The sequence below is a fragment of the Coregonus lavaretus genome (assembly GCF_964263955.1).
Source record: "Coregonus lavaretus genome assembly, chromosome: 27".
Classification (NCBI taxonomy): Eukaryota; Metazoa; Chordata; class Actinopteri; order Salmoniformes; family Salmonidae; genus Coregonus; species Coregonus lavaretus.
In genome coordinates this window covers 11943834-11962840 of record NC_140014.1, presented here as the reverse complement: position 1 = coordinate 11962840, position 19007 = coordinate 11943834, and the positions used below count along the sequence as shown (strand labels likewise).

The 19007-nt window shown below is 44.1% G+C and overlaps 1 protein-coding gene across 1 annotated transcript in view; it reads left to right on the top strand.

Moving 5' to 3' along the window:
- The window catches only part of kidins220a (kinase D-interacting substrate 220a), a 94576-nt gene extending 76944 nt beyond the window's left edge, over positions 1-17632 (top strand). Inside the window, exons 27-30 of the mRNA XM_084144373.1 lie at positions 4637-4774; positions 9088-9186; positions 10127-10342; positions 15814-17632. Of these exons, the coding sequence (XP_084000499.1) occupies positions 4637-4774; positions 9088-9186; positions 10127-10342; positions 15814-16872 (1512 nt within the window). The 3' untranslated portion in view covers positions 16873-17632. The remainder of the gene's footprint in view (positions 1-4636; positions 4775-9087; positions 9187-10126; positions 10343-15813) is intronic.
- Positions 17633-19007: the final 1375 nt, after the last annotated feature.

Below are 19007 nucleotides of genomic sequence, written 5' to 3'. Positions count from 1 at the left end.
ACTCGTCCTGCTGACTATTGCAATTAAGTTGTACAGTTAATGCAGAAGCAGTGGGTCACAGTAGATCTCTCTATCTGCCTTCAGGCCCATTATGTAAGCTAGCATGACATGTACACCTCTTCTTTCCTCCCACCCTCTTTTCACTCTCAAAGGAGTGTGTTGTCATGCATTTGATTTACATCCCCTACTAGTTTGGGTTATTCCTATATCCAGTGCCCCCTTACCCACCCCGTGCCCTGTTCTGTGCCCATGTCAGGATGTAATTGCTGAGGATGCCAGAGAGGGCCTCCCCACCCCCACTACCAATTACCTCCCTATGGTAACACAACAGGCTGGTGTGGAGTGTTGGCATTAGCTGGAGCATGTGTCCTTCCGTCTTGACTGTCACAACTCGCCACACACAAACACACCAAAATGCTTTCCATGCACTCGCACACACAGCTAACCTTGTCCATCGGCCAGATACACTAACATGGTTTCGAAAGCAGACAGGGTATGTCAGTGACAATGTCTCATGTCTCATGTTGAATAGTTGCACCGGTGGCTCCCCTGTTTGTCGCCAGCTCCGGAGCTAAGTGTAATAGCTCAGTTCTGTTTGAATGTGAGTCTCATTGTCCAGGAGTGAACTAACCACCGTGCGAGTGCGACAATACCATTCTATACAGTATCTGCATGTAGGGAGCATATTCATATAGAACTAGTGCACAGGAAGGTTGAAGTAGCTAAAGGCTAATGACATGGGAATTAGTAATGGATATACACGTTTAACAATGGCCAATGTCTCAGCTTAGGTTTCCTTTGGGTAAGTACAATGTGTCTGACTGACTTGTTCTGTTCACTATTGAAGTCCAACAGGAAAAGGCCTCAATGCCTACTGTCCTTACTGATCCTTCTCCATCTCTTTCGATTACCATCACCCTCTGTATCCCACCCTCTCTATATCCCTCTAATACTCTCTCCTCCCCGCTCTCTATTGGTCTGTGTATATAGCACAGTCTGTATGTGTGTGCAGTAGGCAGCCTAGTGTGATTGCCTAGCCCCAGCTGTTGAATAGTGTAGCGGCTATATCCCCATAGGGCTGGTGAGGAGGGATTAGCATCAGAGGCTAGCGGGGCCGGAAGCAGCAGCGCAATGAGCACAGGGCTTATCTCCTCACAGAGACGCTTCCTCTTCCCCATCCCTCTGCTGCCCACACCCCGCACCACTGTAATTACAGCCTTATCACACACAGGGAGCTCGCTCACACACACAGGTACACACACACACACACACACACCCTCACATGCGTATACGTAATGGCACAGTGTAACACACACACACTGACATAGTGTACACACAGTCACACATGCACAGTCTGGGTGGAGGACCAGGTTTTAAGGCTTCCTCAAAATGGAAACTTCTACTTTTCTGTGTTGGGGGAGAAGAGATCTCTTTTTCTTTCTCCTTTCCGCTTCACTTTCTCTCCAAACATCACGCTCTGTGCTGTTCGTCCTCTCTGCAAAGATTATCTTCTGAATGTCCTCTGTTTCTATTATTAAATGGCTAAATGGCTTCTCAGTTTCAGTCTTTGCTTCATGGAATGCTGTAAAAGTGCCTTTGCCTGCTGTGTTTCAAGATAAATGTCTTATTTTCTAGTCTGATGTGTATCTCTGTCTCTATGCCTCTCTGTCTCTCTGTCTCTATGCCTCTCTGTCTCTATGCCTCTCTGCCTCTCTGTCTCTCTGCCTCTCTGCCTCTCTGTCTCTCTGTCTCTATGCCTCTCTGTCTCTCTGTATATATGCCTCTCTGCCTCTCTGTCTCTATGCCTCTCTGTCTCTATGTCTCTATGTCTCTCTGCCTCTCTGCCTCTCTGCCTCTCTGTCTGTCTCTCTGTCTCTATGCCTCTCTGTCTCTCTGTCTCTCTGTCTCTCTGCCTCTCTGTCTCTCTGCCTCTATGCCTCTCTGTCTCTCTGTCTCTATGCCTCTCTGTCTATATGCCTCTATGCCTCTCTGTCTCTCTGTCTCTATGCCTCTCTGTCTCTCTGTCTCTATGCCTCTCTGTCTCTCTGCCTCTCTGTCTCTCTGTCTATATGCCTCTATGCCTCTCTGTCTCTCTGCCTCTCTGTCTCTCTGTCTCTCTGTCTCTCTGTCTCTCTGCCTCTCTGTCTCTCTGTCTCTATGCCTCTCTGTCTCTATGCCTCTCTGTCTCTCTGCCTCTATGCCTCTATGCCTCTCTGTCTCTATGCCTCTCTGTCTCTCTGCCTCTGTCTCTCTGTCTATATGCCTCTATGCCTCTCTGTCTCTCTGTCTCTCTGTCTCTATGCCTCTCTGTCTCTCTGTCTCTATGCCTCTCTGTCTCTCTGCCTCTCTGCCTCTCTGTCTCTCTGCCTCTATGCCTCTCTGTCTCTCTGCCTCTGTCTCTCTGTCTATATGCCTCTCTGTCTCTCTGTCTCTCTGTCTCTATGCCTCTCTGTCTCTATGCCTCTATGCCTCTCTGTCTCTCTGTCTCTATGCCTCTCTGTCTCTCTGTCTCTCTGTCTCTCTGTCTCTATGCCTCTCTGTCTCTATGCCTCTCTGTCTCTCTGCCTCTCTGTCTCTCTGCCTCTCTGTCTCTCTGTCTCTATGCCTCTCTGTCTCTATGCCTCTCTGCCTCTCTGCCTCTCTGTCTCTCTGCCTCTATGCCTCTCTGCCTCTCTGCCTCTATGCCTCTCTGTCTCTATGCCTCTCTGCCTCTCTGTCTCTCTGTCTCTATGCCTCTCTGCCTCTCTGTCTCTCTGCCTCTCTGCCTCTATGCCTCTCTGTCTCTCTGTCTCTCTGCCTTGCTTTCTCTCCCAAAGCAGTTCTTGTCACAGCCTTTCAGACCCAAGCAGGTACACTCAACTCTTTGGATTTCACTGTCTCTAACTTTCTCGCCACCTTTCTACCTTACCTCCACCAGCTAATATAACACGTCATGCTTTTCCCTTCACCCAGCATGCATTAGAAACCTAGACAAGAACCTCCACCCACCTTCCATGTAGCCCACCTCCACAGATGTTATCTTTTGATTCTAGATAGTGGCATATCTTTTCTTCTAGATAATGTAGTTTTATCTAGTTGAATGTAGTTTTAGTTGAATGTACAATAGTTATAGAACGGAGGCCTCTTCTAGGTCATCCAACGCATGTATTATGAATCCTACTTCTAGTTGAGTTCAACACAACTTTTAGTTGAGACTCAATTTAGGAGCATGATTCGAAATGCCTGTCAAGTAGTCTAATTTCTACCCCTAAGAAGCAGAAATCATTTGGGCCATCATTATTGAGGAGCTCTACAGTCTACAAGATATCATGGGCGGCGCACAATTGGCCCAGCGTCGTCCAGGGTATGGGGAGGGAATGGCCGGCAGGGATGTAGCTCAGTTGATAGAGCATGGCGTTTGCAACGCCAGGGTTGTGGGTTCGATTCCCACGGGGGGCCAGTATAAAAAAAATATAAAATAAAATAAAAAATATGTATTCACTAACTGTAAGTCGCTCTGGATAAGAGCGTCTGCTAAATGACTAAAATGTAAATGTAAATGTATTTGATCTCTCTGGTGCTTTTAATGAACAAGGCTGCAGGGGCATGCTAATCAAACTGACACAAGAAATGTCTATGAAACTCAACAGGTAAAGTTGTCTATGTTCCTTTGATACTTGTTCCTTTGCATAGCAGACAGGCAGATAGTGTGTTACAGCAAGTATTGACTGCTATAGCTACACACACACACTATTAGTGAAAGTGCAGCTGATACAGCAGTATGCTACACTCCTTCAGCACGGTCTGTGTACAGTAGCTAACATTCTCAAGTGACTTTCACCCTCTCTCATGCCTTCTTTCACAGAGCGACTACAGTTAACCCACCCGTTCTGCTCGGCTCTGTTAAGACGTCTACATCTTATTTTCTCTAACAAGCACTCGCAGCGAGAGAGCAAGCACAGACATCTTCTAAGCCTCGCCGCCTTCTCGCCCATGTCTACAAAGCTGTTGTTTTGTTGTTGCTCAGTCTGAAACCATGTCCTAGTGGTATTATTAGAGCGAAAGAGAGAGAGAGAGCAGAGGGAGGGAGGGAGGAGAGGGAGGGTTGTTGAGTTGTGTTTTGTTTCACTGCTAGTGGGTGGCATGTCAGGCTAGCTGGGAGTCTCTGGTTTGAGATCATTAGGGGGGCGAGGATATTGGCTACTCTTCTAGCTTATATGAGGGGGGGGAGACACACACACACATACGGCTCGTGTGTACAGTGAATACTGCACTACCATCTACAGTGTGTTCAGATTAACATAAAGACCCCCAACAGAGCCTATATTGCACATCTGGTGCCACTTTAGTGACCATGCCCTTGTATTGTTACCTCACAGGTGCTTGCACTAACAAAGATAATTGCATTTGGATTTGCTTGCTCTTTTGTCTTTGTACCATGCTGTGAAAAAGGGAATAGTGTTCCTGGTTGCAGTGAATAGATACTCCAGTGTTAACCTTCATTCATATTAACGTAGCTGTGGTTGTTGTAACGCTATTCTGTGGTTCTTGAAGCGTTGCGCTAACCGTATGAGTTTGCAGTGGTTGTAAATTATCCATGCTACGCTACTTAGTCAAAGGTTGATTCTGTCTGTCTGTGTGTGTGTGTGTGTGACAGGTTTCTGGCTCTGGGGTACCAGGCGCCCCTGTGATACTCCTCAGCTCTCTTAACACGGACGCGGTGTGTGAGCGCGTCAAACACATCGACGGCATGGACCCTAGCATGCTGGGCCAGTACACCGCCACCATCAAGAAGGTGAGGCCTGCTATACTTTTACATTTTAGTCATTTAGCAGACGCTCTTATCCAGAGCGACATACAGTTAGTGAGTGCATACATTTTTCACACTATACACATTGTCTCTCACACACACACACAACCCTCATATACACACACTCAGCCTTTTACACACTCATAGCCTCCTACACCCACATAGCCCCTCCTACGTTTGCTTATACAACACTTCTGTCAATAAAGTTGATTCAAAAGATTAAATATCAGTCATGTCAGGGTATCCATTCCACACAAGGGGTGTTTCTCAATATGCATACTACCGTGCTCCGAGCACGCAAATTGGAGCACGGAACAGTTGGAGTATGAGTCCAAATCAAAGTATGCGTAACGGAGAACAGAGGGCAATTCTCAGATGCGTACTTTTCTAAGCATGCATTGATGCAAGCTTCAACTGAAATATTCCCATGATTGTTGACGTAATATGATGCAACCACATAAAATACAACTCAACATTTCTTGAAAACAATGCCGTCTGGTTTTGAGCTAAAGGGAGAGAAAATGAACTCTGACTTCGGACTGAAATGCTTCCCACTCACATTGCATACACTACCGGTCAAAAGTTTTAGAACACCTACTCATTCAAGGGTTTTTCTTTATTTTTTACAATTTTCTACATTGTAGAATAATAGTGAAGACATCAAAAAACTATGAAATAACACATAGAATCATGTAGTAACCAAAAAAGTGTTAAACAAATCAAAATATATTTGAGATTCACTCTTTGCCTTGATGACAGCTTTGCACACTCTTGGTATTCTCTCAGCCAGATTCATGAGGTAGTCACCTGGAATGCATTTCAATTAACAGGTTAACAGGTGTGCCTTATTAAAAGTTAATTTGTGGAATTTCTTTCCTTCTTAATGGTTTTAGCCAATCAGTTGTGTTGTGACGGGGGGGGGGGGGGTATACAGAAGATAGCCCTATTTGGTAAAATACCATGTTGCCTGAATTTTATAATAAATACATACTGTGTTCATTTTGGCATGTTTAACTGCCTAGAATATCCACTGTAGTGTGTGTAGACAGCAAGCTAACTAACAAATAATTGGTTGCTAGCTAGCTTCCCATGAACAATTTGTAGCTAACGTTGGCCAGCTGCCTTTCATAACAACATTAGTTGTAGGTCATTTGTACAAGTAAAACTAGCTGGCTAGCTAGATTATTAGGATTCACATATAGCTAGCTGATAATTATTAAGTTACAAGCTCGCATTTGCTTTATGTAGTTATCTTGTTTAGTTTGTATTGTTCAAAGGTAATGCATTAGCACGGGAGTGCGCATTGCTTCTCAAATGTTAATTTGTATGTACTCGAACGTCCTCAGAGAACGAACTCGCAGCATGAGAGTGTGGAGCATGGTAGTATGCATATTGAGCAACAACCAAGGGTTTAATTTTTGTCTATTAAAGGTCCAATGCAGCTGTTTTTATCTCAGTATCAAATAAATTCTGGTTAACAATTACGTACCTTACTGTGATTGCTTTCAATTAAAATGGTCAAACAGAAACAAAAATAGCTTCTTAGCTAAGAGCAATTTCTCAAGCAAGACTTTTGCTAGGACTGTCTGGGAGTGGTCTGAGTGGGGAGGGGAAAACTGAAAACTAGCTGTTATTGGCAGAGAGGTTTGGAACTTACTTATTGGCCTATTAACTAATTTACCACCGGATGATTTCACTAGGCAGGCCAAAGCACCATCCCACCAAAACAGGCTGCAGTTTCAGGCAATCTTTTCATCAGATCTTACACTAAAAGGGCATTATCATAATTTTCACAATTTCACAGTATTATTCCAACCTCATAAGGTGGAAATATACACTACATGATCAAAAGTATGTGGACACCTGCCATTCAAACGTCTCATTCCAAAATCATGGCCATTAATATGGAGTTGGTCCCCCCTTTGCTGCTATAAAAGCCTCCACTCTTATGGGAAGGCTTTCCACTAGATGTTGGAACATTGCTGCGGGGACTTTCTTCCATTCAGCCACAAGAGCATTAGTGAGGTCGGGCACTGATGTTGGGCGATTAGGCCTGGCTGGCAGTCGGCATTCCAATTCATCCCAAATGTGTTTGATGGGGTTGAGGTCAGGGCTCTGTGCAGGCCAGTCAAGTTCTTCTACACCAATCTTGACAAACCATTTCTGTATGGACCTCGCTTTGTGCATGGGGGCATTGTCATGCTGAAACAGAAAAGGGACTTCCCCAAACTCCTGCCACAAAGTTGGAAGCACAGAATCATCTAGAATGTCATTGTATGCTGTAGCGTTAAGATTTCCCTTTACTGGAACTAAGGGGCCTAGGCCGAACCATGATAAACAGCCCCAGACCATTATTCCTCCTCCACCAAACGTTACAGTTGGCACTATGCATTGGGGCAGGTAGCGTTCTCCTGGCATCCGCCAAACCAAGATTTGTCAGTCGGACTGCCAAATGGTGACGCGTGATTCATCACTCCAGAGAATGCGTTTCCACTGCTCCAGAGTCCAATGGCGTCGAGCTTTACACCACTCCAGCCGACACTTGGCATTGCTTATGGTGATCTTAGGCTTCTGTGCAGCTGCTCGGCCATGGAAACCCATTTCATGAAGCTCCTGACAAACAGTTATTGTGCTGACATTGCTTCCAGAGGTAGTTTGGAACTCGGTAGTGAGTGTTGCAACCGAGGACAGACAATTTTTACGCGCTTCAGCACTCGGCAGTCCCGTTCTGTGAGCTTGTGTGGCCTACCACTTCGTGGCTGAGCCGTTGTTGCTCCTAGAAGTTCCCACTTCACAATAACAGCACTTACAGTTGACCGGGGCAGCTCTAGAAGGGCAGAAATTTGACGAACTGACTTGTTGGAAAGGTGGTATCCTATGACGGTGCCACATTGAAAGTCACTGAGCTCTTCAGTAAGGCCATTCTACTGGCAATGTTTGTCTATGGAGATTGCATGGCTTTGTGCTCGATTTTATACACCTTTCAGCAATGGGTGTGGCTGAAATAGCAGAATCCACAAATTTGAAGGGGTGTCCACATACTTTTGTGTATATATAGTGTATATAAAACACATGAAAATCTCATCTTTGAGTGCACTGGGCCTTTTAATAATGACCTGTATCAGCTTTATATGGCCCGGGCCTCCCGAGTGGCGCAGCGGTCTAAGGCACTGCATCGCAGTGCTAGAGGCTTTACTACAGACCCGGGTTCATTCCCGGGCTGTGCCACAACCGGCCGTGGCCTTGAGTCCCATAGGACGTCGTCCGGGTAAGGGGAGGGTTTGGCTGGGGTGGCTTTACTTGGCTCATCGCGCCCTAGCGACTCCTTGTGGCGGGCCGGGTGCCTGCAGGCTGACCCCGGTCACCAGTTGAACGATGTTTCCTCTGACACATTGGTGCGGCTGGCTTCCGGGTTAAGCTGGCGGGTGTTAAGGAGCGCGGTTAGGCGGGTCATGTTCCGACTCATGACTCCACCTTCGCCTCTCCCAAGCCTGTTGGGGAGTTGCAGCAATTAGACAAGGGGGTACAAAAAAAAGGGGGTACAAAAATAATAAATAAAATAAATATATATATAATAATATAATACAACAATTCTACTAAAAAATATAGCTTCATATGGCCCAACAAAACAGCCAAAGTTGATGTCTGCATTGAGCTTCCAGTCCATTTAGACAGGATGTCATTAATGTCTAGGCTATATATCAATTCCTCTAGACCACAGTTGGCCCACTTAACAACACTTCTAGTGAGACGTTGTCTTTATGTGAAAGTATTTATTGTTCTGTGAGGTGCAGAACTGAGAAAAGTATAGCAATGTAGAGTTCATACATGTGTACCTTTGGAATTGAGGCTTTAGACATGGCTTTAGCCCAGGACTACTGTTACATACGAGTTTCGTTATACCATCAGAAGGGATTCCAAATGTCTCTATTTTGCCTTACTTGAGCACATGGCCCTACTTGCCCAACCTCTAAATGCGCCTACTTTAGCCTCCTTGTCCCGTCTTTTCCAACTTATACATATGGGCCTACTTTACTCAATTTATGCCTACTTATGCCCTAATTTATACAGTATGGGTTAGCTTCCCAGACACAGATTAAGCCTAATCCTTGAATAAAAAGCAAGCTTGATGGAGAATCTCCATTGATAGTGCTTTTTAGTCCAGGATTAGGCTTTTTAGTCCAGGATTAGGCTTTATATTATATTATATATATTATATTATCTGTGTCCGAACCGGCCCAATGTGCCTGTATTTGATCAACTGTGATCATGTCTCTGCCTCTCTCTCTCCATGTTAGGCCAATGTGAATGGCCGGGTGCTGTCTCAATGCAACCTGGAAGAGCTGAAAAAAGAGATGAACATGAACTTTGGCGACTGGCAACTCTTCAGAGGCATGGTAAGACAAAACCTCCACCTCCACTTTTAAATACTCAACATCCTTCTTTTATTTATTTTATGTGTACATTAATATCAGTGTCCTGATTTCTATTCACCGGATTTGTGTTTTGTGCGTTGTTTTTTTAGTCTTCTAAAAAATCAGGGCATCTTGTAATACATCTTGAGCCCTCTCTGGAGACATCGGAGGATTTTATAATCCGTATTACGAGAAAGTCTGGAGTCTGCTCCGCTCGCTCGGGGGGCTGGAATCAGGAACACATGTAGCTTGCGTTGATCAGATGTCCGTTTGTGCCTCCTTCCACAAACGAATGTTGTGTTGCCAGAACGTGGCCAGCCAGCCAGCCATCTGGTCCAAGATGGCTGAGATTTAGATGAAGGAAGGTTATTGTCAGTGGGAGCTGCAGTCAGCCAGTCTCCATGCAGTCGAGGGGTCTGACTCTGAATAGCTGCACGGTTTTACAAGAAATTGAATTTTTCCCTCTTCTGAGCACATCCCAAGCCATCTGATGTGGAGACCGGACCACTAACTGTATGCATATAGGCCCTATAGAGTTTAACAGAATTAATTTGAGTGTGAACGTTGTCATCAGATGTACTCACCATCTATTGAACTAAAATACTAGTACTGACTTTGTGTTTCTAAAGTATTAATATGATGGTTATGTATTGGCTTCCTACAGCAGCTGATGGTAGACTATATGTTAGGTAAAGAGCTGGTAGATGCAGTGTGCTGAATCTATTCCTATTGGTTGTGTGTGGTTCTATAGAGTTAGTGGTTGTATGTTGGTTTCATAGCTAGTGGTTATACTGTATATTGGCTCTGTAGCTTGTGGATATTTCCTATGTTGAGTCTATCTATACCTTGGGGTGACATGTTTGCTCCGCACGCGGCTGGCTGTATGCTTTTCTCTCTAACAGTCCCCTCTCCCCTCTCCCAGGTGATGGAGCAGCGTCACGGGGAGAGCCAGGCCCTGCAGGAGGAGTCTCGTGCGGCCAGCGAGCAGGGCAGCAGCGTGGTCAACGTGGAGACGGCCAGGCACCAGGGAGCTCCCCATGAGGTGGGCAGCTACAGCTTGAACCTCAGCTTCGAGGAGCTCAGTAACGTAGGCCTGGGTCTGGAGGAGCCCCCGAGACCCACTCAGCACTGGCCCGTGGTGAGTTGAATACACACACTCCCACTCGTATACACATACGCACATGCACGCACACACACACACACACGTACACATATACGTACACTCATACACACACACACATTGATAAATACGGTACATACACAAACACACATTTACACATGCAGTACATTCATAGACTCATGTACTGAGCACAGATAAACACATTCACATACCCACAGAAATACAAACATGCCAAGCCTTCCAAACACCCTTAAAGAGGACATGTAAGCAGTCAAATATGCAAATACAGTTGCTAGTGAAAGTCTACCCACCCCTTGCACAGTCTTCGTATTTTGCTGCCTTAAAATAAAATAAAAAACGATACAATTCAAAAAAAAAATTAACTACAGATCTGCACAACCTACTCCACATTTTCAAAGTAGAATTATAGAAATGTTCCAAACTAAAGTAGAAAATTGTATATCATAAACTGCAGTTGAGGAGCAATGGGAAAGTAATTCTGCTTTGAAAGTTGATAAACTTGTAACCCCACTTTTGAGAAAATGTTTTGGTACACCTACTGGAGAGCTCTTCTTTGTCTACACCTATTCAGCAACGTTTACACCCTCTTAATCCTTAGCCCCACCCATCTCTTTAAGGATTCACATGTGAGGCCATGTGCTAAATAGAGTGAGTAGTGTAGTAAACAACCAAAGATTTCAAGACTAAAAGTGGTGAAAGTAGTAGCCTACAATAAGGAAAGACTATAGGTAAAAATACACTTTATCTAGTCCTTGGCCTATATCCTAATCTGACTTTGAAAGTGTCCAGATACAAATATTTTATAATCATTAGATGATGCTTACCCAGACACTTGTCTAAATTGATGGGTCATGTGAAAGAAATGCTATAACCACCCCCCCAGCCACATCTAGCTAAGTGGATGGGTCACTATTGTCTAGACATGTACACATGTTCATGAAATACAATAGATGGCCGTAATAATAATATAATAATAATATGCCATTTAGCAGACGCTTTTATCCAAAGCGACTTACAGTGCATACATTTTTTTGTGTATGGGTGGTCCCGGGGATCGAACCCACTACCTTAACGTTACAAGCGCCGTGCTCTACCAGCTGAGCTACAGAGAACCACTAATCACCCCCAGACACACCTGGCTTGATGGGTAATTGAATAATTATCTTGCAAAGTGGAGTCTTTTGTTTTGACATATAGCTAGCTAGTTAGCTAGCTAAACAATGAACCATAATCCCAACCCATAGCTACGGTACAAACGAATTGTCATAGCTAGCCACTATGCATGAACTGCTGGAGTATGAATCTGCAGGTAGCTAAAGCTAACCAACTAGGTTCAATGTTAGCTAGCTAGCTAACAGTACACTTTAACTTGCAATGAAAATGACTTTCTGACAGAATTTGAAACGTATAATATCTGAAAATGTAGCTAGATTCTTACCTGTATACATAAGTGAACGCTTCACAGCAGTGTCTTTTCTGTTTGGTTTGTAGCTAGCTACAGCTTGTTTGGCCCATTGTTTTGTCAAATCACTCCAGTTCACACTGACCTTCTGCAGAAAAGTAGTCCATCACAACTTTTTCCCACTGATCTTTGTCGATAGCGCCTGCTAAATTCTGGGCAACAATGTTGTTGAGAGCAGTAGAAACACTTTTGCAGATATCCATTGCTAACATTATACTGTATATCCATTGTTTTTGTCAAAATTGCTCAATCTCAGTAACTTTGACTGGGAACCATTGATGGACAGCAATATTCAAACATTTTCTCTGATTTTCAAGCAAATTTAAGTCAGGACTGAGACTGGACCACTTAGGAACACTCAACACTTCTTGGAAAGCCATTCTGGTGTGTCTTTGGCATTACAATGTGTGTAATTGTGTAAGTAAAACTCTATCCCAGGCTTAGGTTTTAGAAGACTGTGGCGGGTTTCCTGTAACTTTTTACCTGGGCTTTGCTCTTTTCATATTTCTTTTGATCCTGGCATACTCACCAGTCCCTGCCAGTGACAAGCATACCCATAACATAATGCTGTCACCACAATACTTGAAAAACAGAGGGTTTCACTATGTGTTGGATTGGATTTGACCCCAACCTATAGTTTTTAATTTAGGCCCAAAACTTAATTTCTTTGCTGTGTTGTCTTGCAGTATTATTAAACGGCATTGTTGCAAACCGAATGGATGATTTGAAGTAGATTCTTATAATACAGGTTTCCTTCTTTTTACTTTGTCAAATAGGCCGGTAATGAGGAGTGAATGTAATGTTGTTGATCCCTTTGTATATTCTAGTATTGTGGTGGCAGCATCATGTTATGGGTATACTCTTGTCACCGCAAGGGATTGGGGAGTTTGTCAGGATCAAAATAAATATTAAAGGAGCAAAGGTAAAAAGTTAGAGGAAAACCCACCTTGGTCTTCTGAAAACCTTACCCTGGGATAGAGTTTTTAATTTTTTAGCGGGACGATTGCACACATTTTAATGCCTAAGACACCAGAATGACTTTTCAAGAGGTGTTCAGTGTTCCTGAATGGCCCAGTCTCAGTTCTGACTTAAATCTATTTGAAAATCAGAGACAAGGTTTGAATATTGCTGTCCATTAATGATTCCCAACCAAATGTACTGTGCTTGAGCAATTTTGACAAAATCAATGGATTATGTTGCGCTAAGAGTTGTGCAAGGTTGGTAGAATTGTATAAAAAAATTATTAACAGTTGTAATGACTACCAAAGGTGCTTCCACCAAGTATTGATTTGAGGTGTGACGACATACAGTACCAGTCAAATGTTTGGACACACCTACTCATTCAAGGGTTTTTCTTTATTTTGACTATTTGACTATCAAAACTATGAAATAACACATATGGAATCATGTAGTAACCAATAAAGTGTTAAACAAATCAAAATATATTTAATATTTGAGATTCTTCAAATAGCCACCCTTTGCCTTGATGACAGCTTTGCACACTCTTGGCATTCTCTCAACCAGCTTCACCTGGAATGCTTTTCCAACAGTCTTGAAGGAGTTCCCATATACACTACCGTTCAAGAGTTTGGGGTCACTTAGAAATGTCCTTGTTTTCGAAAAGAAAAGCAATTTTTTGGTCCATTAAAATAACATCATTGGTTTGTAGCTAGCTACAGCTTGTTTGGCCCATTGTAACAGTGAAGAGGCGACTCCGGGATGCTGACCTTCTAGGCAGAATTGCAAAGAAAAGGCCATATCTCAGACTGCCCATCTTAATATTTTATTTTTATTGGCCAGTCTGAGATATGGCTTTTTCTTTGCAACGATGCCTAGAAGGTCAGCATCCCGGAGTCGCCTCTTCACTGTTGACGTTGAGACTGGTGTTTTGCGGGTACTATTTAATGAAGCTGCCAGTTGAGGACCTGTGAGGCGTCTGTTTCTCAAACTAGACACTCTAATGTATTTGTCCTCATGCTCAGTTGTGCACCAGGGCCTCCCACTCCTCTTTCTGTTCTGGTTAGAGCCAGTTTGTGCTGTTCTGTGAAGGGAGTAGTACACAGCGTTGTACGAGATCTTCAGTTTCTTGGCAATTTCTCGCATGGAATAGCCTTCATTTCTCAGAACAAGAATAGACTGACGAGTTTCAGAGGAAAGTTCTTTGTTTCTGGCCATTTTGATTCTGTAATCGAACCCACAATTGCTGATGCTCCAGATACTCAACTTGTCTCAAGAAGGCCCGTTTTATTGCTTCTTTAATAAGCACAAAAGTTTTCAGCTGTGCTAACATGATTGCAAAAGTATTTTCTAATGATCAATTAGCCTTGATAATGATAAACTTGGATTAGCAAACGCAACGTGCCATTGGAATACAGGACTGATGGTTGCTGATAATGGGCCTCTGTAAGCCTATGTAGATATTCCATTAAAAATCAGCTGTTTCCAGCTACAATAGCCATTTACAACATTAACAATGTCTACACTGTATTTCTGATCCATTTGATGTTATTTTAATGGACAAAAAAATTGCTTTTCTTTCGAAAACAAGGCCATTTCTAAGTGACCCCAAACTTTTGAACGGTAGTGTATGCTGAGCACTTGTTGGCTGCTTTTCATTCACTCTGCTGTCCGAGTCATCCCAAACCATCTCAATTGGGTTGAGGTCGGGGGATTGTGGAGGCCAGGTCATCTGATGCAGCACTCCATCACTCTCCTTCTTGGTCAAATAGCCCTTACACAGCCTGGAGGCATTCCAAAAATCTCAAATTTGGACTCCAGACCAAAGTACACATTTCCACCGGTCTAATGTCAATTGCTCGTGTTTCTTGGACCAAGCAGGTCTCTTCTTATTATTTGTGTCCTTTTAGTAGTGGTTTCTTTGCAGCAATTCGACCATGAAGGCCTGATTCACACAGTTTCCTCTGAACAGTTGATGTTGAGATGTGTCTGTGACTTGAACTCTGTGAAGCATTTATTTGGGCTGCAATTTCTGAGGCTGGTAACTCTAATGAACTTATCCTCTGCAGCAGAGGTAACTCAGAGTCTTCCATTCCTGTGGCGGTCCTCATGAGAACTAGTTTCATCAGAGCGCTTGATGGTTCTTGCGACTGCACTTGAAGAAACTTTTAAAGTTCTTGAAATGTTCCGTATTGACTGACCTTCATGTCTTAAAGTAATGATGGACTGTCGTTTCACTTTGCTTATTTGAGCTGTTCTTGTGTAAGGGCTATATGACCAAGAAGGAGAGTGATGGAGTGCTGCATCAGGTGACCTGGCCTCCACAATCACCCGACCTCAACCCAATTGAGATGGTTTGGAATGAGTTGGACCGCAGAGTGAAGGAAAAGCAGCCAACAAGTGCTCAGCATATGTGGGAACTCCTTCAAGACTGTTGGAAAAGCATTTTTTGAAAATGTTGAGCAGGTTGTGTAGATCTGTATGGAAAATATCCAGTTTAATCCCTTTTTAGATAAACATTTAAGGCAGCAAGATGTGAAGACTGTGCAATGGGTGTGTAGACTTTCACTAGGCACTGTATACACTTACACAAGCAGTCATTGAACTCATCAGAGCTAAATTAGCATGTGGTTTTGGGTGAGATGATGGCAGTTTTGACCTCCCCTGGTTGAGGACGTTGACGTGGCTGATCACACATACACAGACTCACACCACCAAAGGGCAAGGCAGGGTGTTAGAAAAGCTGTTATTTTTGCCCTCTCTGCTCTCAACTGCCAACATGCTAACATATACGCAAACATAAACTTCTCTAGCATGGCTGTCAGTTTTTTATTGTCATTACTAGTTATTTGGTGGCTTGCAGTGCTGTTGTTTGCCTGTAAATAAAGCATTGTAAAGTCAAACAGCACCACCATGACCACAAACCTCATGAGATTGTGCTTTCTCACCCCTTTACCCAAACCAATAACGTCCATGGCGCATCCCGTTCCCCCCTCAACCATAACAAAAACCTTTATACTGCACGTTACCCTCTCCTTCCCACCCCCAGGCGGCCACCCACCGCACCCCCAGCATGTCCAGCCTCAACTCCCAGGAGTCATCCAACGACATCTGCAAGCTGACGGACAAGCAGCAGGCAGAGTATCGCGACGCCTACCGCGAGTACATCACCCAGATGACCCAGCTGGACGTGGCCGGAAGCGGGGGAGAGAAGCCCGTCCAGCCCCACCCGGGCCAGTTCCTCCAGAGCCGAGAGGTCAGAGACCCAGAGGAAAAGGCCAAAGACGGGACCGAGCAGGAGGGCCGCAAGCCCTCTTTCCCCACCAAGAGAGGGGCTAAAGCTATGGATGCGGTCGATTCAGATGCCCCCCTGGACCCCATCAGCGAAGAGGACGAGAAGCTGTATTCCAGCGCCTCCAAAGCAGGGGGCTCCAAGGTGAAGGGAGCAGGGCCTCGATACCACAATGTCCCCAGTGATGAGGAGTCAGGGACGGAGGAATCAGACAACACCCCTCTGCTCCAGGAAGAAGGGAAGGAGGGGGGCGCCCAAGCGACATCCGACATAGCCCTGGACAAGAAGGACTCGTCCGACTCGGGGTTGAGGTCTGGCGAGAGCTCCTCGGACCACTCCCTAGTGGAAGCCGAAGAGGTTAATAAACCCAACCTGATAGAGCTGGAGCTAGAAGGTCTGGTAAAGGAGAGGGGCCTGCTGCCCAGCAGTCTGAGTGGCCTCCACGATTCCACCATCGCCCGCATGTCCATCTGCTCCGAGGCCCCGTCCGAGGGCAGCCTGATGGCCTCCAGCCCCGACGAAACCTGGTTCCCCGCCAGCTTGTCCATGAGCAACCTCAACCGCGCCTCCAGCACCACCACGCTCAACAACAACAGTAGCAACAACGCTGCCACCACCAACACCAGCCAAGACAACCAAGACACAGAGAGCTCCACCCCACGCTCCAGCACTGACTCCACCACTGGGCCTGTCCATAACCAGAACCTGCGTGGGATCATCCTCAAGAGGGCACTGAGCACCGGGGAGGCCCTTGAGGGCCGCACAGGGGCCCCTGATGCCATTATCCTGGAGGACGAGAGAGAGAGTGTCCTGTGAGGGGCCCAGGCCTTTTTTGAGGTCCCTTAGACGTTGCTTGATGTTTGATGTTGTGATGTGCTACAAAAAAATAAAGGCCTATTCATTTGTAATTTAGTTTTTAAAAGACTGAAGGTTGTTACAGCATTCACCCAGAGTTGATATGCAGATCAGTAAGCATCGATTAAAACGAAGGGGATCACATTTTTGCCAATCATAAAAATATTAAATAAATTGGGTTGAAGAAATGAATGTCCTGGCTTGTAGACAAACCAAAAATACATCAAGAACTCAGGATACATTTTGTGAAATAATTTGAAAGTTCATGACGTCATACTAATATGGAATCAAAGTCCAATTGAAATGGCCCTGTAGTTCAATCAGGTGTTGTGCTGTCATGTTCACGTTTGCTGTTGGAAAATGGTAGTGAGTTGTGATGTGATTGTTTGTGTGTCCGTATGAATGTTGTGTTTTGGTGTAGTGATGGTGACAGTACAGTAGTGGTGTATGTTGGTGCAATTTTGTATACTGTACTTTGTTATAGGTTACTGAAAAATCTTAATTGGCTTTGTGCTTAACTAGAATTGAGGAAAACTTAGTTATCAAGTAGGCTACCAGTGAAAATGTGCCATGTTCAAACATGAGTTATTTGGTGTAGTATTGCTGTGAATTTGTATTGTGACACCTTTTTTCCATATTTGTGATGGAAAGGTCTATTTGCCCAAGAATCTGTTTTGTGCTGTAATTAAAGATTTAAAATCTATGTGAACAGTGTGGTAAACCTCCTGGACTTTCTGTGATAGGAAAAAGTGTGTTCCATGCACTACTGATATGTCTCTGAGGATCTTAGTCTTTTTCAGAGTGCAATGTGAAGCCATGTTTTTGTGAAACAATAAACATCTTGGCTGTCAGAAGCATTTTTAACTTCCTGTATAAAATAACAGTTCATAACATGCTTCCCATCCCTTGAACTCTACTTTTCCTATGAGCTCAAGTTGACTCGTTTGTTGTTCATTATTTAATTAACACAATTTCCCATACTCCCACATAGCAGGGTTTCCCAAAGTCGGGTCCTGCCCACCCCCCGTTTCGGTTTTTGCCCTAGCAGTACACCGCATTTTAAATCGGGGGGCAGGAACGACATTGGGAAACCCTGCCATATAGAAAGGGTTAAGACATAATTGCATTAGCTGGAGTCAGCTGGACTTTATTTTCACCAGTAGGTGGCAGATTCTCCATACAAACCCGCATTAGGCCAAAGAAGACAATGTCCTAGCCAGCATCACTGAACCATGGGCATGAACTTCCACTTGTGGGAAAAGCTGATTTGAAGGCCAAGTTGTCATAATATACATATGAAGTATAATTCATATGCATAATACCGTAGCCAATCTATTTCATCCTATTCGAAGCCCTTCCCTTCGTATGTTGGGCACACTTAAGAGTTTACTCCTCTGTGTAAAGGAACTTGAGCTTTCCAGTTTGTGGGGAAATGGTGAACCTGTGCTTTGTCATTCTACCTGTAAAAGTGGAATAATGTGCTGCTTTAAAAGCAATAGTTTAGGCTTGAGCATAGAGCAGTGTCCAGGTAGTTTGCCTTATGGTGTCATCGCACGTTCAGACAAAAATGAATGCGTAGTCTAATCATTATCATAACACAGACATCCTGAGATTCATGAAATGTAGCCCTATGGGTCTGTGTTTTTCTACAAAAATAGTATGATCAGCACTGGCAGGCCATTTAAAAATGACAATTAGTGGTGAAGTGTTTATTTTAGAAGTTAACAGCTTTGTGAGTAGCAGATTAATGCAGAATCATATTGTCAATAGAAGATGTTCTGTGATTGAAAATGGAGAACAGCTTTTAATACATTTGCACTAGCTTTTATGAACAGGTGAGACAATCGCATTATGCCCAGTGTCCTATATGCGTACACCCTGGGGGTTTACCGCATCCTTGCGTGTTTGAGGTAGAATTAGGTCTCAATTCCTGAACACTGTCAAGATGAGGAAGACAGAGCGTTGTGTGAATGAGCAATGTTTCACTGTAAATGACGCACTTAGTCAATGGTATAGCTTGTCCATTGCGCACCTAAGAAATGACACTCAGGAATTCACCATTCTTTACATTTAATCATTAAGTTGACACAACTGTC